General features: G+C 35.1%; 1 protein-coding gene across 5 annotated transcripts in view; it reads left to right on the top strand.

Moving 5' to 3' along the window:
* The window catches only part of ZNF148 (zinc finger protein 148), a 167,998-nt gene that overhangs the window by 121,239 nt on the left and 29,939 nt on the right, over positions 1 to 16,820 (top strand). For all 5 annotated transcript variants that reach the window (XM_049629451.1, XM_049629450.1, XM_049629449.1 and 2 more), the window contains 3 exons: positions 898 to 1,023; positions 10,428 to 10,551; positions 12,043 to 12,126. In XM_049629451.1, coding sequence (XP_049485408.1) covers positions 898 to 1,023; positions 10,428 to 10,551; positions 12,043 to 12,126 — 334 coding nt within the window. The remainder of the gene's footprint in view (positions 1 to 897; positions 1,024 to 10,427; positions 10,552 to 12,042; positions 12,127 to 16,820) is intronic.

Raw genomic sequence — 16,820 nt, 5'->3', positions numbered from 1 at the left:
TTCAAGGATAGATTGAAAATGTAGTACTAAAGAATGGATGACTGAGGATCATCAGTTGTGATGAGAATTGACATTACCATTATTGATCTAAGAACCTTGGTGCGTTTTTGTTTTAGAACAAGCACCTCTTTTCATATCTGTGAAAACAGAGCTGAAGATGGAATAATGTTGACATCTTAATGTTTCTTGTAGCATTTATTTGTTGTGTAATTAGTATCCTGTCTTATACATAGCAGTGACCTAAAGTTATATGCAGTTCTATAAACATCTTTATTTGGTGATGATTTAATGTACAGGTCAGGAAAATACAGGCTAAGCTAAGATACTGTCAGTGTTGAGTTTACAGATAATTAAATTTTCATTTTTTGACCTTTCTTTTGATGTGGGTTATCTTTTAGGATTTTTGTGTTGTTTTCATATTTTGTATATCGAGAGAAAGCCTCCTGTGAAGTCTAAACACTCCCTTCGTCCTCCAGTATTTTACTGAATTTTCGAATTAGGCCCCTTTTTGTGCTTTTAATTAACTTCATCAGTTTCCTTAAATATGGGAATGAAATTGATGTTAGTTTGTCCTGACTTCTGCTTTATTCTGTGGTCTGATAATCTTTTCCCAGAATGTCTTTAATATTCTCTTCCAGATAGATTTTTGTAAAATCTTGGTTTATTTCTCAGTTTGTATACTCTTGATTCTTATTACTGTATTGCCTGTTAATGAACTCTTCAACACATTATTTACTTACACACACACACACACACACACACACACACACACACACAGATAATCATTTTGGAAGCACCTATATGTAGGCTTAGTAAAGGATTAACCATGCAATGGCTTTGTCACAGTGGACTTTTTGTTTATTTGTAAAATTGACTCTTTTTTTTTTTTTTTAACAGATAAGTGTAAAGCAGGAAATTACTTTTACTGATGTGTCTGAGCAACTGATGAGAGACAAAAAACAAATCAGAGAGCCAGTAGACTTACAGAAAAAGAAGAAACGGAAACAACGTTCTCCTGCAAAAGTAAGAGAATATATTAAGGTGGTGGTCCCTAACCTATTGATTCCAAACTGTTGGTTAATCTTATGGGCAGGAACCTAGCTGGATCATAAAGCAGACATAAAAATTTCACTTGGCTTCGTAAAGTTGGAATGTTTGTATCAGGAGAATGGGATGCATGTCTGCATGGAGGTGGTGGGCGATTGGTTTCAATTTTTCCACTTTTTTCACCTTATCTTTTTTTCTAAAAACAAACTTTTCTTTTTCCATGTCTCTCTTTTCTGCCCTTGCTGCTCATTCATATTAATATTACAATTTCAAGAAAATTAACCAGTTATTCATCAGGGAAATGTGGGATACCTGTACTACAATGTAAACTCCATGCCTGGAATAGTAGGCATATTAGACCCTTAATAAATACTTGATGGGTAAATGATGGATTGGTAAATAAGTGACCTAGTAAATACTAGTAGTAATTGTCTGCTCTTTTTCCTCTTCAGTACAGTAATAGTTGACTATAGGTGACATTTTGGTATTCCTAAGAAGTATCTGAACTTTGAGCAGTATGTTTATATCTTTATAGTTAACTTTTCAAATTCTGTTTTCCCTCATATAGTGAAGAAGGGTTTTTTAATAAGGTCATATTATAATATGACCTAATTTTGATGGCTACTTGTTTTTGCATTTGTGATTTAGGTAATCATTATTTATATATTTTGTCTATTTTTGGACTCCGTGATATGCTAGAGCCAGCTTTGTATATAAAGATTAATAGATTGAATTTCCTGATTTTTTAACAGTGTGTAAGTGATTTTTACATTAAAGTTCTTAATGGTTTTTATAAAGATGTCTTTTGATACATCGTACTATATTCGGGGATTGCTGTGTTGTTGGAAGTTGTGTTCTCATTGCCTTCATTTTAAATCATGCCGCACTTAAAATATTTGGGTATAGATCTTTGTGTGTTACTGAGTCAGAGGGCATGAATTTTTAAAAAGGGTTCTTCACAGTATCACTCCTTCCAGAAATGTTGTACCAGTTACATTGCTACCTACAGTGGACCTGATGTGTGTCTGTCTTTACTCTCAAGCGTGAGACCTTTCTTTTTCGTAGCTTAAAGTGGACATCTCATTATAGTTTAAATTTTGGTTTATTACTGGCCATACTAAACTTTTTTCCTGCCATAATTATTGGCATTTTATATGTTTTCATGTTTTGTGAAATCCCTCCTGTTTTCCTTCCCCTTCTTTTCTGGGGGCTAATTTTTTCCCCAGTGATTTATATGATACTTTTCTTCCCCACATTAATGAATAAATCAAGTTCTTCATGTATAGAACAATACAGGGTTTTGAGAAAAAATTAATTTATAAAATTGCAATAGAGATTATGTTACTTTGGGCTCACTGCCACTCTATGGGGAATAAAGTCTTTTTAAAAAACATGATTTGTGTAAGTTCTACATTCTCCTTGACATTGCCATTTTTTTTTCCTGGTGCTATTATTGAGTGTAATGTATTCTGAAATTCTGACTAAAACTCAGATTGTTATCTTCTAGTAGGATGTTATTTGGAATCTTTATTTGGTGATATGTTCTAGGTGTTTGTAAATACAGATCAGAGTTTTAGAGGTTTTAAGCTATTTTGCTTGTCTAATTTGTAGATAAACTCATTTATAATGTATTGTAAGTATATGTGTATGTACTTGCTAGATAAAGGATTTGGCCTATTTTACGTATATTACATACAAGAAAATGTTTCGGAAAGGTCTTTTTAGGGAATTCTTAGGAGAGTGAAATAACCAGAAATAATACATGGGAGATGAGGGTTTGAGAATAACAAAAACAATAAGAAAAACAGTAATTTTTTATTTTTATTTTTTTAAACATTTTTTATAAAGTTTATTTATTTATTTTGAGAGAGAGAGAGGAAGGGCAAGTGGGGAGAATTGTCTTGACACGTTACATGTAACAGAGAATTGTTTTGGATGGTTTTTAACATTGGTCTGAAGTCTCCAGGTGAATAATTTTTGCATCTGGAGTCTGAGGCAGAACCAGTGTGTTATTTTACATTTTCTCAAGTTTGTTTTAAAAAATTTACACATAATATTTTTCATTAAAGTAACTGTTTCTGCCTTTTTATAAGAAGAGAAAGAAAAGGTTATCTTGTGTTTATAAGTGAAAGTGTTGTTTGTTTTAAATTCCTTAAAAACAGTTTTAAGTTTCTCAAAGAACTATAACTTGTTGTGCTTAGAGGACTCCACTTTCCCCTAAAACCTTTCCCAGATCTTGAATTTTGTTATTATGAATATTTTGAGTGTGTGCCACCATTGTGTCATATTAGATTGGGGATCTTGTATAGGAAATATAACTAATGTGGTAGACTTTTAGTTAAAATATTAGAGCTTCTACATCCCTATAATTGTGGCTCCTTTCAAGATAAGCTTTGTAGTGAGAAGTACTGTATTGTTACGTCATGTTTAGCTGCTGTGGATTTGAAGCAATAATTGCTTTCTATGCCTTTATCATATGGCAAAGCATTGTCATCTTAAAAATTGAAAATTGCTAAAATGCACTTGGCAACATCTCTGAAGAAGAAGAGGGTAGTCAAAGTAAGGAATGTTAGCTAGGTCAAGTTATTTGGTAGTATCCTGGATTAAGCTGTTTTATGAAAGTAAGTTCCCTACATAATAAAATCTTGCCCCTTTTAAATGCCAAATTTAATTTAATTTTAACCACTTCATTGGAAATTGTTAACGTGTTTTCTTTTTAAATATAACGCATTTGAACTATAATGTCTTGTCTAATATCTATGTTGATGATGTAAATGTTTACAAAACTCGTATGTATTCTAACGAAGCCTTTTGGGAGGACTTGAGATATTAGGGCTTTTTTCCCCCTTACCCTGAAAACTCCTGGCTGGCAGACTTTAAGTATTTTTTGACTGCTTATACTTGCTCATTGTCTCATTTTTTTAATGACATGCTATTCATTTTTACATTGCTATACTTAGTTCCATTGCCCCTTTGACTCTCTTTCTGTTTTGTTGTGGATTAGGACTGTGGAGAACTGAAGTTATTAGAAATGTGTGAAAAGTCTTAGTAAACTTAATTCATTCTCAGTACATTCATGTTAGTGGGTGTCCTCCTGGCTGTCATTAGAATCCCCTATAGGGCTTTTCCAGTTAAAAAATTTTTTTCTTAAGTTTATTTATTTATTTCGAGAGACAGTGGGGGAGGGGTAGAGAGAGAGGGAGAGAGAGATCCTAAGCAGGCTCCACACTGTTAGCACAGAGCCTGTTGCGGGGCTTGAATTTACAAACTGTGAGTTCATGACCTGAGCTGAAACCAAGAGTCGGATGCTCACCCAGCTGAGCCACCCAGGCACCCTGCCCTGGCTTTTCCAGGTTTAAATACCCAGGCCTCATCCCTGGGGATTCTTGTTGTGGGGCTTTCCATTTGTACTTTAAAAGAGTCCAAGGCAATTGTGATTTATGTTTAAGCTTGGGAATCTCAAGTCTTAATACTAGAAGTTTCTGAACAAATGAGATATTACTTTGATACTGACTTGTTATGTGAATCAGGAAGTAACATTTCACACCACAAAGTTTTTATGAGGATTATTGAGTTAACATCAATGAACTCTAAAAATCTTAATTTAAAAAAAAAATTTTGACATTTATTTTGAAAGTGAGTGAGAGCAGGGGAGGGACACGGAGAGAGGGAGAATCTCAAGCAGATTCCACCTGGTCAGTGCACAGAGCCCAACGTGGGGCTTAAACTCATGAAACCGTGAGATCATGACCTGAGCCAAAATCAAGAGTCAAATACTTAACTGACTGAGCCACCCAGGCACCCCTATTTATTTGTTTTTGAGAGGGAGAGCACAAAGGTGGTTGGGGCAGATAGAGAGGGAGACAGAATCCCAAGCAGGCTCTGTGCTGTGCCCAAAGTGGGGCTCTAACACACGAATTCTGAGATTATGACCTGAGCTGAAATCAAGATCGGAAACTTAATGGGCTAAGCCACCCAGCTGCCCCTAAGAATCTTTTTCAGTAAAATATAACAATATTATCTTAATTCAGTATTGTATACATTTTATAGGTCTTTTCAAATGTCTTAGTAATTGAATGAGATAGAGCAGAGTACTTTTAATTGCTTCTTTATTCTGAAATGTATCTCCTTTTTCTTCATTCTCTCAGCAAACAATTTGGTTGCCTATTATATGCCAGAATCTCTTACCAAGTGCTGAAGAAGGGAACTATGTTTGTTACAATACTTTTTAGGTGGTCTGCGTAGAAATTGATTATTCAAAGTTATATTGAACTCAGAAAGCATAGAATATTCCACAAATCACATAGATTGTAAATATAGAGAATCCTTTCTCAGCAATTTATTATAAACCATTGGTTCCCAGAAAAGATTTGTGATTTTGGTATCAAAAAGATCTTAAATTATATAAAATTGAGAAAACTTAATTAAAGGGGACAGAGAAATAGATATTACCAGGCATTTGTCATACTTTCTCCTACGCGTTAACTTGATTGTGGAAGAAGTGGTGTTGAAGCTGAAGAACTGCTTATAAGACCAGGAATAGAAGTACAGAATAGTATTTAAGAGAAAAATGAAGAGGAACATTAGTAAAAGAAGTATTAATATTTTATTTCTCTCATTTCCCAGGGAGTTCCGTATTCTGGATAAATAATTTTCCCATAAAACCAAACCCCCCTAACTTTAAAAAATATTTTGATGTAAACCTTTCTTTAAAAACTATTGCACATTTTTTTTGCCTAGTATTTAGGAAACCTGAGAGAAATGACTCTTTCTAAAACTCATGGTTATTATGCTGAACATTAGTTATTGTACCATGCTTACAAGATAGTGAATTTCATGTTCTGGCACTATCAGAAGCTTGTCATTTTAAATTATTGTTTATTTTTTTATTTTAGAGAAAGAAAATCTTTTTTTTTTTTTTTTTTTTTTTAATGTTAACTTATTTTTGAGAGAGAGAGCAGGGAAGGGGCGGGGCGGGGGGCAGAGGATCCAAAGCTGGTTCTGTGCTGACAGCAGTGATGCCAATTCGGGGCTCAAACTCATGGACCGTGAGATCATGATCTGAGCTGAAGTTGGATGTTTAACTGAGCCACCCAGGTGCCGCCCCGAAAGAGAGAATCTTAAGCAGACTCCATACTCAGTATGAATCCTGACACAGGGCTTGATCCCATGACATGGCCTGAAAAGCTTTTCATTTTAAAATGAAATTTGTAATATATAAAATCTAGTATGGAGAGATAGTAAAAATCTGAAGAATCAAAGTGACAGTGTGAGGGTGGGATATCAGAGATAACCAGGATGGTCAAGATGTTGTGGTGGTTATTGCTGTGTTATTTTGTCGTATGTCTTTGAAATTGCACTATTCTTTTATTTCTAATAGGATTTGAAGAATAAAGAGATTTTTTAATTAATTAATTTATTATTTTTAATGTTCTGTTTTATTTTTGAGAGAGAGTGTGAGCAAGGTAGGGACAGAGAGAGACACACACAGAGTCGAAAGTAGGCTCCAGGCTCCGAGCTGTCAGCACAGAGCCTGATGTGGGGCTCAAACTCATGAGACGTGAGATCATGACCTGAGCCGAAGTCGGACGCCTAACCAACTGAACCACCCAGGCATCCCAGAATAAAGAGAATTTTAGAAGATCTCATTTTCCACCTCCATTTGCAGTGAACTGACTCACAACAGATGAGAAACTTAAACTATCACCTCTTACATTGTCTTTTGGTTTTTGTTGGTGTAGAAGATGGTTTACATTGATTTAAGAATGTATGATGGGGCATCTGGGTAGCTCAGGGCTCAAGTCATGATCTCAAGATTTGTTTTGTGGTTTCAAGCCCTGCATCAGGCTCTGTGTAGACAGCATGGAGCCTGCTTGGGATTTTCTGTCCTTCCCCTGCTCTCTCACTTGCTCTCTCTTTCAAAAATAAACATTAAAAAAAAAAGAATGTATGATAAAACTTACAATCATTAGCTTAAAATATGCCGTAATACTTTTAATAGTACGTAGCAGATAGAGAATGGAGAAAATCATGTCTGTCTTTTCGGACAGTAAAACTTTTTTTCACTGAGGGGTGTCTATATCTACTAATGGACCATGAAATTAAGAAAGTGGATTGAGGAGTTCCATTCAGTTTTGAAATTTTTTACTAAGAAATTATCTCTTAAATTTATAAACAGCTAAGAAAATCAAATATGTTGAGTATTGTTTGGACTCTTACTAATTTCTCTATTCATGATAAAGCCCAATTGCTTGGTCTGTATAATATGCCATATTTCTCCAAAAGCGGGAGTGACAGGAAGCACGATAAAGCATGTGGCGATATTATAGGAGGCATTTTAGGACTTACACCTTGAAATCTAAAATCTTTGGTTGTAATCATGTTCATATGTTGAGGGGGAAAAGAAAAGCAAAAATATTTTATGGTACTGGGTTAGTAGCAAATGGGACTGCTAATCTCTAAGGCAGACACATTTAACTGGTAGATCGCCTTCTACGAAAAGATCTTGAAAGATTGTGAACAAGAACAGAAGCCAAATTTATACCAAGGAAGAAAATTTTTCGTATATTAATGTGCCATTTCTTTTCACTAAGGGACTTTTGTTCTTGGCATACCCACCTCTCTGGCGCTGTTCAGTAACTGAAAAATTGAAAGGCATCACTTTTGGCAGAAATTTTTAAAAAGAATAAAGTGGTGAGCTGTGAGGATGTTTCGTATGGGTAGCAGGTAGCCACGTCATTAGACATTTATAGTCTCACTATGTTCCAGACACCATTTTGGATACTGGGGCTATAGTGATGAGTAAAACAACAAAATTACATGGTTTTATTTAAAACAGATTACAAATTGGAAGAGCCACTGGAGTTCTGAGGCAAGATGAATTTTACTCAGTATCTTTTATACAAATATGTTTGTTATTCTGGCCTAAAAAAAGAAAAAAAATTAAATATAAAATGTCCAAGAATTTTTCTTTGAATTTAAAAATATGCTAGATTTTTCAGTCTTCTTATTCACAAGTCAGTGTTAGCTGTTTCATCCATAAAATCCACCTTAATAAAAGGCAGCACTACCTCCAATGCCAGAAAACAATGACCTGGGACTCCTTAACTCTTCATAAAAGGGCTTTGTACAATCAGGGATGACATCCGTTTCACATTAAGTAACTTGGGCCAGATTGGTTCCTTACAGAGCCTTTCCTTGCAGTTGCTATGCCACAGAAAGCTATTGAGCTGCTATGGGTTTTGGCACTTGGATCTTTGTATTTGTTATCAACATATGTGGAAAAATACCTGGTGCTATCTTGTTTTTGGTTATGTTTTATATAAAGTGCTTAACATCTTTTTGTTATTTATTTTATGTTAGAGATATTTTGAATCTTGTTTTAAAAGATTTTGTGTGGGTTTTTTTTGTTTTTGTTTTTTGTTTTGTTTTGCCCAGTGTTAACTTGCATATTATTTTGTGACTTGGAGGGGTCAAAAAATTTTAAACTGGCCAGAGATGAAGCTTTCTCTTCTCACTGACTCTCATCAGGAAGCTGTGACACCCACTTCCATTTTTGTGCCAAATGTTTCTCTTTATGACTCTGGTGCATAAGTCTTTGAAGCTTTGTTGACCACATTGGCAGTTTGCCCAGAACCCAAATATCCTGTGTAATTTGCATGATAATTACCATTGATTTACATACAGTACAGTCTTCCTGAATTTAAAGTAAAAAAATGTTTTAAAAAATTAAAGCCTTTCCCCTCTTACCTCTCCTGTTTTCTAGGTTTGAGAAAGGGTCATAGCTGTGTTTACAGGCCCTAATCAGTTTCCACAGGCCTTTGTATTTCCTAAGATGTTACATAGATTGTTGTACCCTATGTGGGACACAGTTTCATAGTTCCCACTCTATATGCCCCCACCTCCAGTATTGTTTCCCTCTTGCTTGCTGTGCTTCTCCTGATCTGATCTCCTACTAGTTTTCTTTGTTATCTTCACATCATATTCTGCTATCTCATTTCTTCTCTCCTCAATAATGAAAAAAAAAGATTATTTATTATTACTCTGCTGTGTGTCCGATGAGTCAGTTTAATGTTGCATGTGCAACAAATGATTGATAAATTGGAATACATGAAACCCAAAGGTGAGCTGCACTCAGGCCCTGCCCAAACCAGGCCCCGTAATACTCTCAACCTCATGAAGCCCAGGAAGATAAGGTTGATTTCTTTGTCACCCATCTTCCTTCTCCATAGCCATTCTGATTTATTTATCCAATAAATGTTTTTAGGAATGTGCTCAACAGTAGCTTAGTAGTCTTAGAATAAATAACCTTAGACATCCTAGACTGAACCAGACTCGAAATTCTATGCTGGATGACTTGAAAACTTAGATTGCTCTTTTTCTCTTCTTTAAAAAAGGGGGGGGGGGGATGCAACAGGTAGCATTTATATAGTTCAGAAAAGGGTTTAAGTGTAAACAGTGTAGAGTCCCCCTCCCACTTTATCTCCTCTCTGCCAGGTTCCCGCCATCACAACCAAGGCTACTATACATGTTTTATGTGTACCCTTCTTAAATATTATGCATATACAAATATATATCCTTGTATGTACTTTTTTATATATAAAAATATGCAGAATTGTGTACAAAATTCTAAACCTTGAATATTTTACTTAATAAATCCTGGAGCTTTTTCCATATAAATATATAGAGAGTTTTCTCATTTTATGTTACAACCACATAACATTAAATTGTATTCATTTTCCATGATTTATTTAACCAGTCCTATGCTGATTGATATTTATGCCATATGTATCTAAAACATAAAACTTTTGTCCTATGTTTGTGACAGTTTGAAATTGAAAATAAAGTTATACTCACCCTAGCAGAGAGCACTTAGGGACTCTGTTAGACATCAGCTTTGGAGAAGGGACAGAGTGCTGAGATCTTATTTAACCAAGTTCCAAGGTTTTACTAATAATTTTTACCATTCTGAGTCACATTGTACCTTCCTACAATTAGTGATAACATTATTCTAATAACCTTTTCAAGTTTGGGGGAAAAATGTCATAATTTCTGGTGACCATTGTTTGCATTAAAAGGCATTACCTTGAGGCGCCTGGGTGGCTCAGTTGGTTAAGCATCGGACTCCGACTCAGGTCTTGATCTCACAGTTCGTGGGTTCGAGCCCTGCATCAGGTTCTGTGCTGACAGCTCAGAGCCTAGAGCCTGGAGCCTGCTTTGGATTCTGTGTCTCTTTCTCTCTGCTCCTCCCCCATTTATGCTCTGTCTCTCAAAAATAATTAAACACTTAAAAAACAAATAAAAAAATTAAAAGCATTACCTTTGTGAGTATTATGTTTTTAAGACTTCTTTTGTTTTTATCTTTTTTTGTTTTTAACTAGATCCTTACAATAAATGAGGATGGATCACTTGGTTTGAAAACCCCTAAATCTCACGTTTGTGAGCACTGCAATGCTGCCTTTAGAACGAACTATCACTTACAGAGACATGTGTTCATTCATACAGGTATTTCTTGAATTAAAATGGGCCTATGGCCATTAAGAGATTATTATTTTTACTATTTTCATCTTTGTGTAAATGTCATTCATTTCTAAGACTGTAACTAACCAGGTATTTATTTCAAATCAGAGATTTCATAGGCCAGAATATCAGAAGGAAACCAGGAAAACTTTAAATGAGAAAACAATGGGCACGAATGTGCATAATTAATTATAATTATAATATAATTATATATAATATAATTACACACTTATCTGGCTTAATGTGTTCTTTTCAGTTAGAGAAACTGTTAAAGAATGTATTATTAAAAGCCTATCAACATTTATTTTTCTCTGCAAGACATCCAGATGGAGTTTGAAATATGAATTTGGGAATCAGATATTAAAAAATGATAATTAAGAACATGACATTATAGAGAGCAGAACTAAAGACTAATCACAGATCCTTGGGGAAACACACTGGACACGTAGGTTAAATTAAAGGATATGGGGTGGGAAGATAGAGTAGTAAGGTACGTTTGATGGACTAGGAAATTACAGTATCCCAGAAACTAAAAGAAGAGACGGTTCCAAGGAGGGTATAATCAGCAATGGCACAACCTTCATAGAGGATAGAGAGGAATAGAGAACTGAAGAAGAGCTGTTAGAATAAATAGCAAAGAGAGCACGAGTAGCTTTTAAGAAAGCAGAGTATAAGGGTTAAAGCACAAGTGGGTGGTGGAGGATTTGAGACATGGGGTAAACTACTCTATTAAGAAGAAATGGTGAAAAGGAATGAGAGAAAGTAATAAGTGTTTCAAGATTTCTGGAAAGTTTGTTTGCAAAGGACAGACCTGAAGAATACTTACTAGGAAAGGTTCCAGCAGAGAAGGAATGATTAAAGAGACAAGATTAAAAAAAAAAAAAAAAAAGGAAAAAGATGTTTGAAAGTTCCCAAAGTCCTGGAGAAAATAATTGAAAGGGCATAAAGTGATAGTTAGCCACAGAGAACAAGGTGGGTGGATCTTCTTTTGGATAAAAAGGAAGAAGAGATGTTTAAGATAGCATAGATAACCTGTAGAGTTCTTTCTAGTCTTCTGATTTTTTTATTGTTTTCTCCTTCCCTCTCTTTCTTCTTTTCCTTTTCCTTTCCTTCTCTCTCTCCCTTTCCTTTCCTTCTCTCTCTCCCTTTCCTTTTCCTTTTCCTTTTCCCTTTCCTTTTCCTTTTCCTTTTCCTTTTCCTTTTCCTTTTCCTTTTCCTTTTCCTTTTCCTTTTTTTCAGACATAGAGCAGATTTGATCTCATCTTTCTATGATTGTGAGAATGTGAATTTTCTAATTGTGGGGGGAAAATTGAGGAAATAAAATTCTGTTAAATTAATGAATAGTATAAAAATATTTTATGGATAATTTGGAATTTTAAAGAATTTGGGCTTTCAAGATTTATCTTTCCTCAGAAATAGTAACTATGAACTGTGTTTTATCCAGTAACTAATTTGTGGATGTGAAATTATTTTAAGGTGAAAAACCATTTCAATGTAGTCAATGTGACATGCGTTTCATACAGAAGTACCTGCTACAGAGACATGAGAAGATTCATACTGGTGAGTGTTGCCACCCTTCTTACGGTCATTAAGTTTATCATTCTAAATATGGGGAAAAATTTTTAACAGATAGCAACTGCTTGCCACTTTTCATCAGTTTTGTTTCTTAAGAGTGTATATCATAGTTTAGATTTTTCCTTTCAATAAATCAATCTTAACTGTTAAGACTTGGCTTTAATGTCCAAGCCCAATAAATTACTTTGAAATAGAATTTCATAATAAAATATATTTAAAAGGATGTAAGAAGATTTTTGTGAAATAGCTTTTTCCTAAGATGTTTAAAAAGTTTAGGGTTAGGTAATTATCGTTCATATTAATTAGTGGCAAGAAGCAAAATGCCTGAGCCCTAAGATACCACACTTTTTTTCCCTTACTAGTTCATGTATATAGCTTACTGTGTCAAGAGAGTTGTAATCCTAATAAATTGGAGACTTCCAGTTTTTTGGGCTAAGTTGTTAATGATTTAGAAACAAATATTTCAGATCACTTATAAAGGAACCCATACCTTAAAAAGTTAAGTCTTATTTTAGAGCAGGTGTTTATTTGCTTTTATTTTATTTGCTTTTATTTTATTTTATTTTATTTTTTATTTATTTATTTTTTTATTTATTTATTTTTGGGACAGAGAGAGACAGAGCATGAACGGGGGAGGGGCAGAGAGAGAGGGAGACACAGAATCGGAAACAGGCTCCAGGCTCCGAGCCATCAGCCCAGAGCCTGACGCGGGGCTCGAACTCACGGACCGCGAGATCGTGACCTGGCTGAAGTCGGACGCTTAACCGACTGCGCCACCCAGGCGCCCCTTATTTTATTTTATTTTATTTTATTTTATTCTATTTTATTTTATTTTATTTTATTTTTTGACAAATGTAAAGCCAAGTTTTATATATAACCTTGACTTAGTAGACTGTTAGCTTTTGACTTTGATGTCTATAAGCATGGTGAAAAGTGTTTCTTTAGAATTTATTTCTAGTGTTTTGCCTTTTTTGTGATGGAACAAAAGCAGAGTTGGTGAATTGGTATCACTTTGATTCTTACATTTAAACAGATTTGGGAATGATGGTGATATATGAATATTGAAAATACTAATGTTCTTCATATTTTTCTATATTAAGTAATTAAGCAAGTATCTGCCCAGTGTTATTATTTCGATGTTTTCTCAAGGTACCTGTAGTACCTATGAAAGGGCATCCTGGACAGTTTGTCATATAAAAGAAGCAACTTCTTCTGCCTAATAACTTCCCTTTCTTTTTGCCCCTAACAAAGAAGCATGAATGTGGCCGGTCTCCTTAAATAAAACTTCCAACTGTGCAGCACATGTATATACTTTAAAGTTCTACTTTTCAGAGATCATTATGCACAACATCCATTTCAGTTTCTTAAGTAAACATGTATTCATCACTTCCAGATGGAAGGGAGTGTAATAGGCACTTTGGGAGAAAGAACAACTTTATTGATTTATGCAACTTGTAGCCAAATTTATATTTCTGTACAGTAATAAAACCTGATCAGGTAATGACAAACTGCTTAAATAATTTTGTATGTTCTTAATACCTATTAGGTTTTGATGATTTACTCATTCATTCAACAAAAATTTACTGAGCCTTCAGTATTTTTCAGGTATCAGAAATACACAGGCAATATAAGGTAGTTTCCATGAAATTTATATTCTAATGGGAGAGACATACATATAAACAAGCACAGTGTGAGAAGTGTTGTAGAGTTTTATACAACATGCTGTTGTGCCCTTGAGCAAGAGTCAGATGTGTTAGCTATTAAGGGTATGTAGGGAAGGGAACACAGACAAACTGCAGGAGGCTCAGTTGAGAGAGAGGGGGTGGGGGGAGAGAGGGGAGTGTGTGTGTGTGTGTGTGTGTGTGTGTGTGTGTGTATCTGACAAGAAGATTTTTGAAACAGTACTTTCTGTTACTGCACTCTGCTATTTTCTGTTCTGTTCTAGTAAATTTTTCTTTAATGTGCTGGTCACAACTCTGTAATCTCACTGGAAAAACAACTCTGCTAGGCCAGGAAGGGTATCTTGGATTTAAACAGGTTATAATGGGTAGTTAATATTTATTGATAATTTACTGAGATCAGATATTGTGCTAATAAATATTTTGTTAAATAGCTCATTTAGTTCTCACATTAATCTTGAAAGAGGAGCTATTACTGTCCACATTTTTTGTTGAGGAAGTAAGATGAAGCACACAGAAGAAGTTAAGAAATTTTTCTAAATTTATATAATCTGGTAAATATATGATGGAGCTAAGATTCCAACTTAACTCTGTGACTCCAGATATACATGTGAAATCACTTAACTGCAGAATGGGACTAGAAGCAGAACAATATCTTTGGACTTTTTTGAGTTTTTCTTGCTATGCCACTAAGCCACTTACACCTTAGCCTTCCTAAGTTATTTAGTAAGTATCTTCCTAAGATATTTAGTAATATCTAAAAAGGACGGAAGCAAAGGCTGGGGTTCTCATGTTATAGAGTATACAGTTAGAAAAAGATACGAAATTGAGAGGAACAACCAGAGCAAACCAGTAACTATGGTTCCTTAACAGAGAAAAGTTTCCTTTGAAGAGACACTCAGTTTGCTTCACTGTTCACCCCACCTCAACCCCCCAGATGGAACTGACAAAAAGGGAATTGCTTTTCCTTCTTCATTTTCTTGGTTCTTTTTATGGACTCTTTCTGAAGACAGTAAGGTACTTTTGTCTTGTAATCAAGATACCTGTAAGCTATACCTATCTGGGAATATATATTTAGAACCACAAATATGTTCTCCAACATGTATTATTCTGTCCTTACTGTTCTTCTTTCATGTTTTAAATGGCTTTTAGTTTTGGAGAGGGGGGCAGTGCCCTAAAGTTTGCCCATGTCAAGGCTTTCTCTCTCTACGTTCTTAATTTAGAAGAATGCATCGAAGTAGTTATGGCAGTAAAGAAATTTTGTGTATTTTTATCCATTTTTAAATTGTCTAGAAGGTAATGAGTCATTTATCAACTGATCCTCAAAGGTCATGTCATGAGAAGAACTGCTAGTTCCTACAGGCTCAGTTTTCCTTACGGTCTCCCTCATTCCTCTAGGCCTCATTCTACTGACTCCTGTAGCTTTCCCAGCCTCCAAGCCTGTACTCTGCTCTATTTGCAACACGATTGAAAATCATTACCTGCTTGACTGCTTTTGTCACCAATCAAGAAATCTGTGGCTTTTAAAAACCAAAAGCTTGATTTGCTTTTCAAATAGAAAATTGTAAAACTCAGCTTGGATAGGTTATCACTTAATAATGTTTCCAGAATGTGGATTAACCTATGAAATATCATTTTTAGGGGGAGTACTGTTTCATCTAGAGGCTGATCCATGAAATTCTGGTTAAAGCTGTAGCCTAAAGCATTGAAAAGGGCAAATATTCTTGGGACTGCTATTTTTGGCATTTATGGGAGATTTCTATCTTCTTTGTGAATGTGTTCTAGGCCCTTTGCTTACGGTATGTTTGGGAATATGGGAGAGAAGGTGTGGACTTGAAGCCAAGATTGAACATAAACATCTTAATTGATCATTTTGTTTAGGGTCACGTACATACCAAAGTTAAGCATTCATTGTCACTGGCAGATTTACGATGTCATCATGTACTTTTATTTTATCTACGGTGTCTTTTCCTTTGCATTTTCAAATGCATATATAGACTAAATTTTCAAATAACATATATCCAGTTATGTTCTTCTCTAGGCACCTTGTCACACTTTTACTCTAAGGAAGTGGCAGTCTTACTGCCATGGAGAAGGGGGTATGGGTTTGAGGTGTAAAGAACTTAATATAATTTTCAATATTTTATTTTATTTTATTTGTTTTGGGAGGGGAGGGGGAGAGGGGGAGAGAGAGAATGAATGTGAATCCCAAGCAGGCTCCATGCTGTAGTGCAGAGCCTGATGCAGAGCTGGATCTCACGAACCTTGAGATATCATGACTGAGCTGAAATCAAGTCGGATGCTTAACTGACTGAACCACCCAGCTGCCCCTCAATATTTTATTTTAATTTTGTATTAGTTCTTTAAATTCCAATAAGTAGTAAACCACAGAATACCTATCTTGATATTCTGCCTGTTTTAGCAAATCATGGTTATTTTTATAGTATGGCAGTTTTCATAATTTATTTTTATCTCATTAGTAAGATGTCAGGAGCCATTTTTGTATGTGGGGAAGTTTTTATAGAATCTTCTTCCTCCCTAAAATAAAAAGGATTTTGAAAATAAACCAAATCATTCAGAGTTAAGCATTTTCATTAGTTTCTTTTCCTTTTTTTTTTTTCTTTAAGGCTTTGGGGGCGCCTGGGTGGCTCGGTTGGTCAAGTGTCCGACTTTGGCTCAGATTGTGGTCATGAGTTTGTGAGTTCGAGCCCCACTTTGGGCTCTGTGTTGACAGCTCTCCGCCTGGAGCCGGCTTCAGATTCTGTCTCCCTCTCTCTCTGCCCCTGCCCCGCTCACAGTGTGTCCATCTCTCTCTTAAAAATAAACGTTAAGAAAAAGCTTTTTTAAAGCTTTAGTTCTTCATACATACAATTGTATAGATGAAACATAAGAACCTGGAAAACCTGTCACCTAAGTTAGCACTCTTTACACCTGAAACATGTTGAGCTGCTTTTCCTTCTGACTCTGACTTTTATTCGCAACCGTGTTAAAAGGCTGAAC

Source organism: Panthera uncia, chromosome C2, assembly GCF_023721935.1.
Source record: "Panthera uncia isolate 11264 chromosome C2, Puncia_PCG_1.0, whole genome shotgun sequence".
Classification (NCBI taxonomy): Eukaryota; Metazoa; Chordata; class Mammalia; order Carnivora; family Felidae; genus Panthera; species Panthera uncia.
The sequence above is the reverse complement of the archived record's forward strand: the minus strand, read 5'-3'. Positions and strand labels throughout refer to the sequence as shown.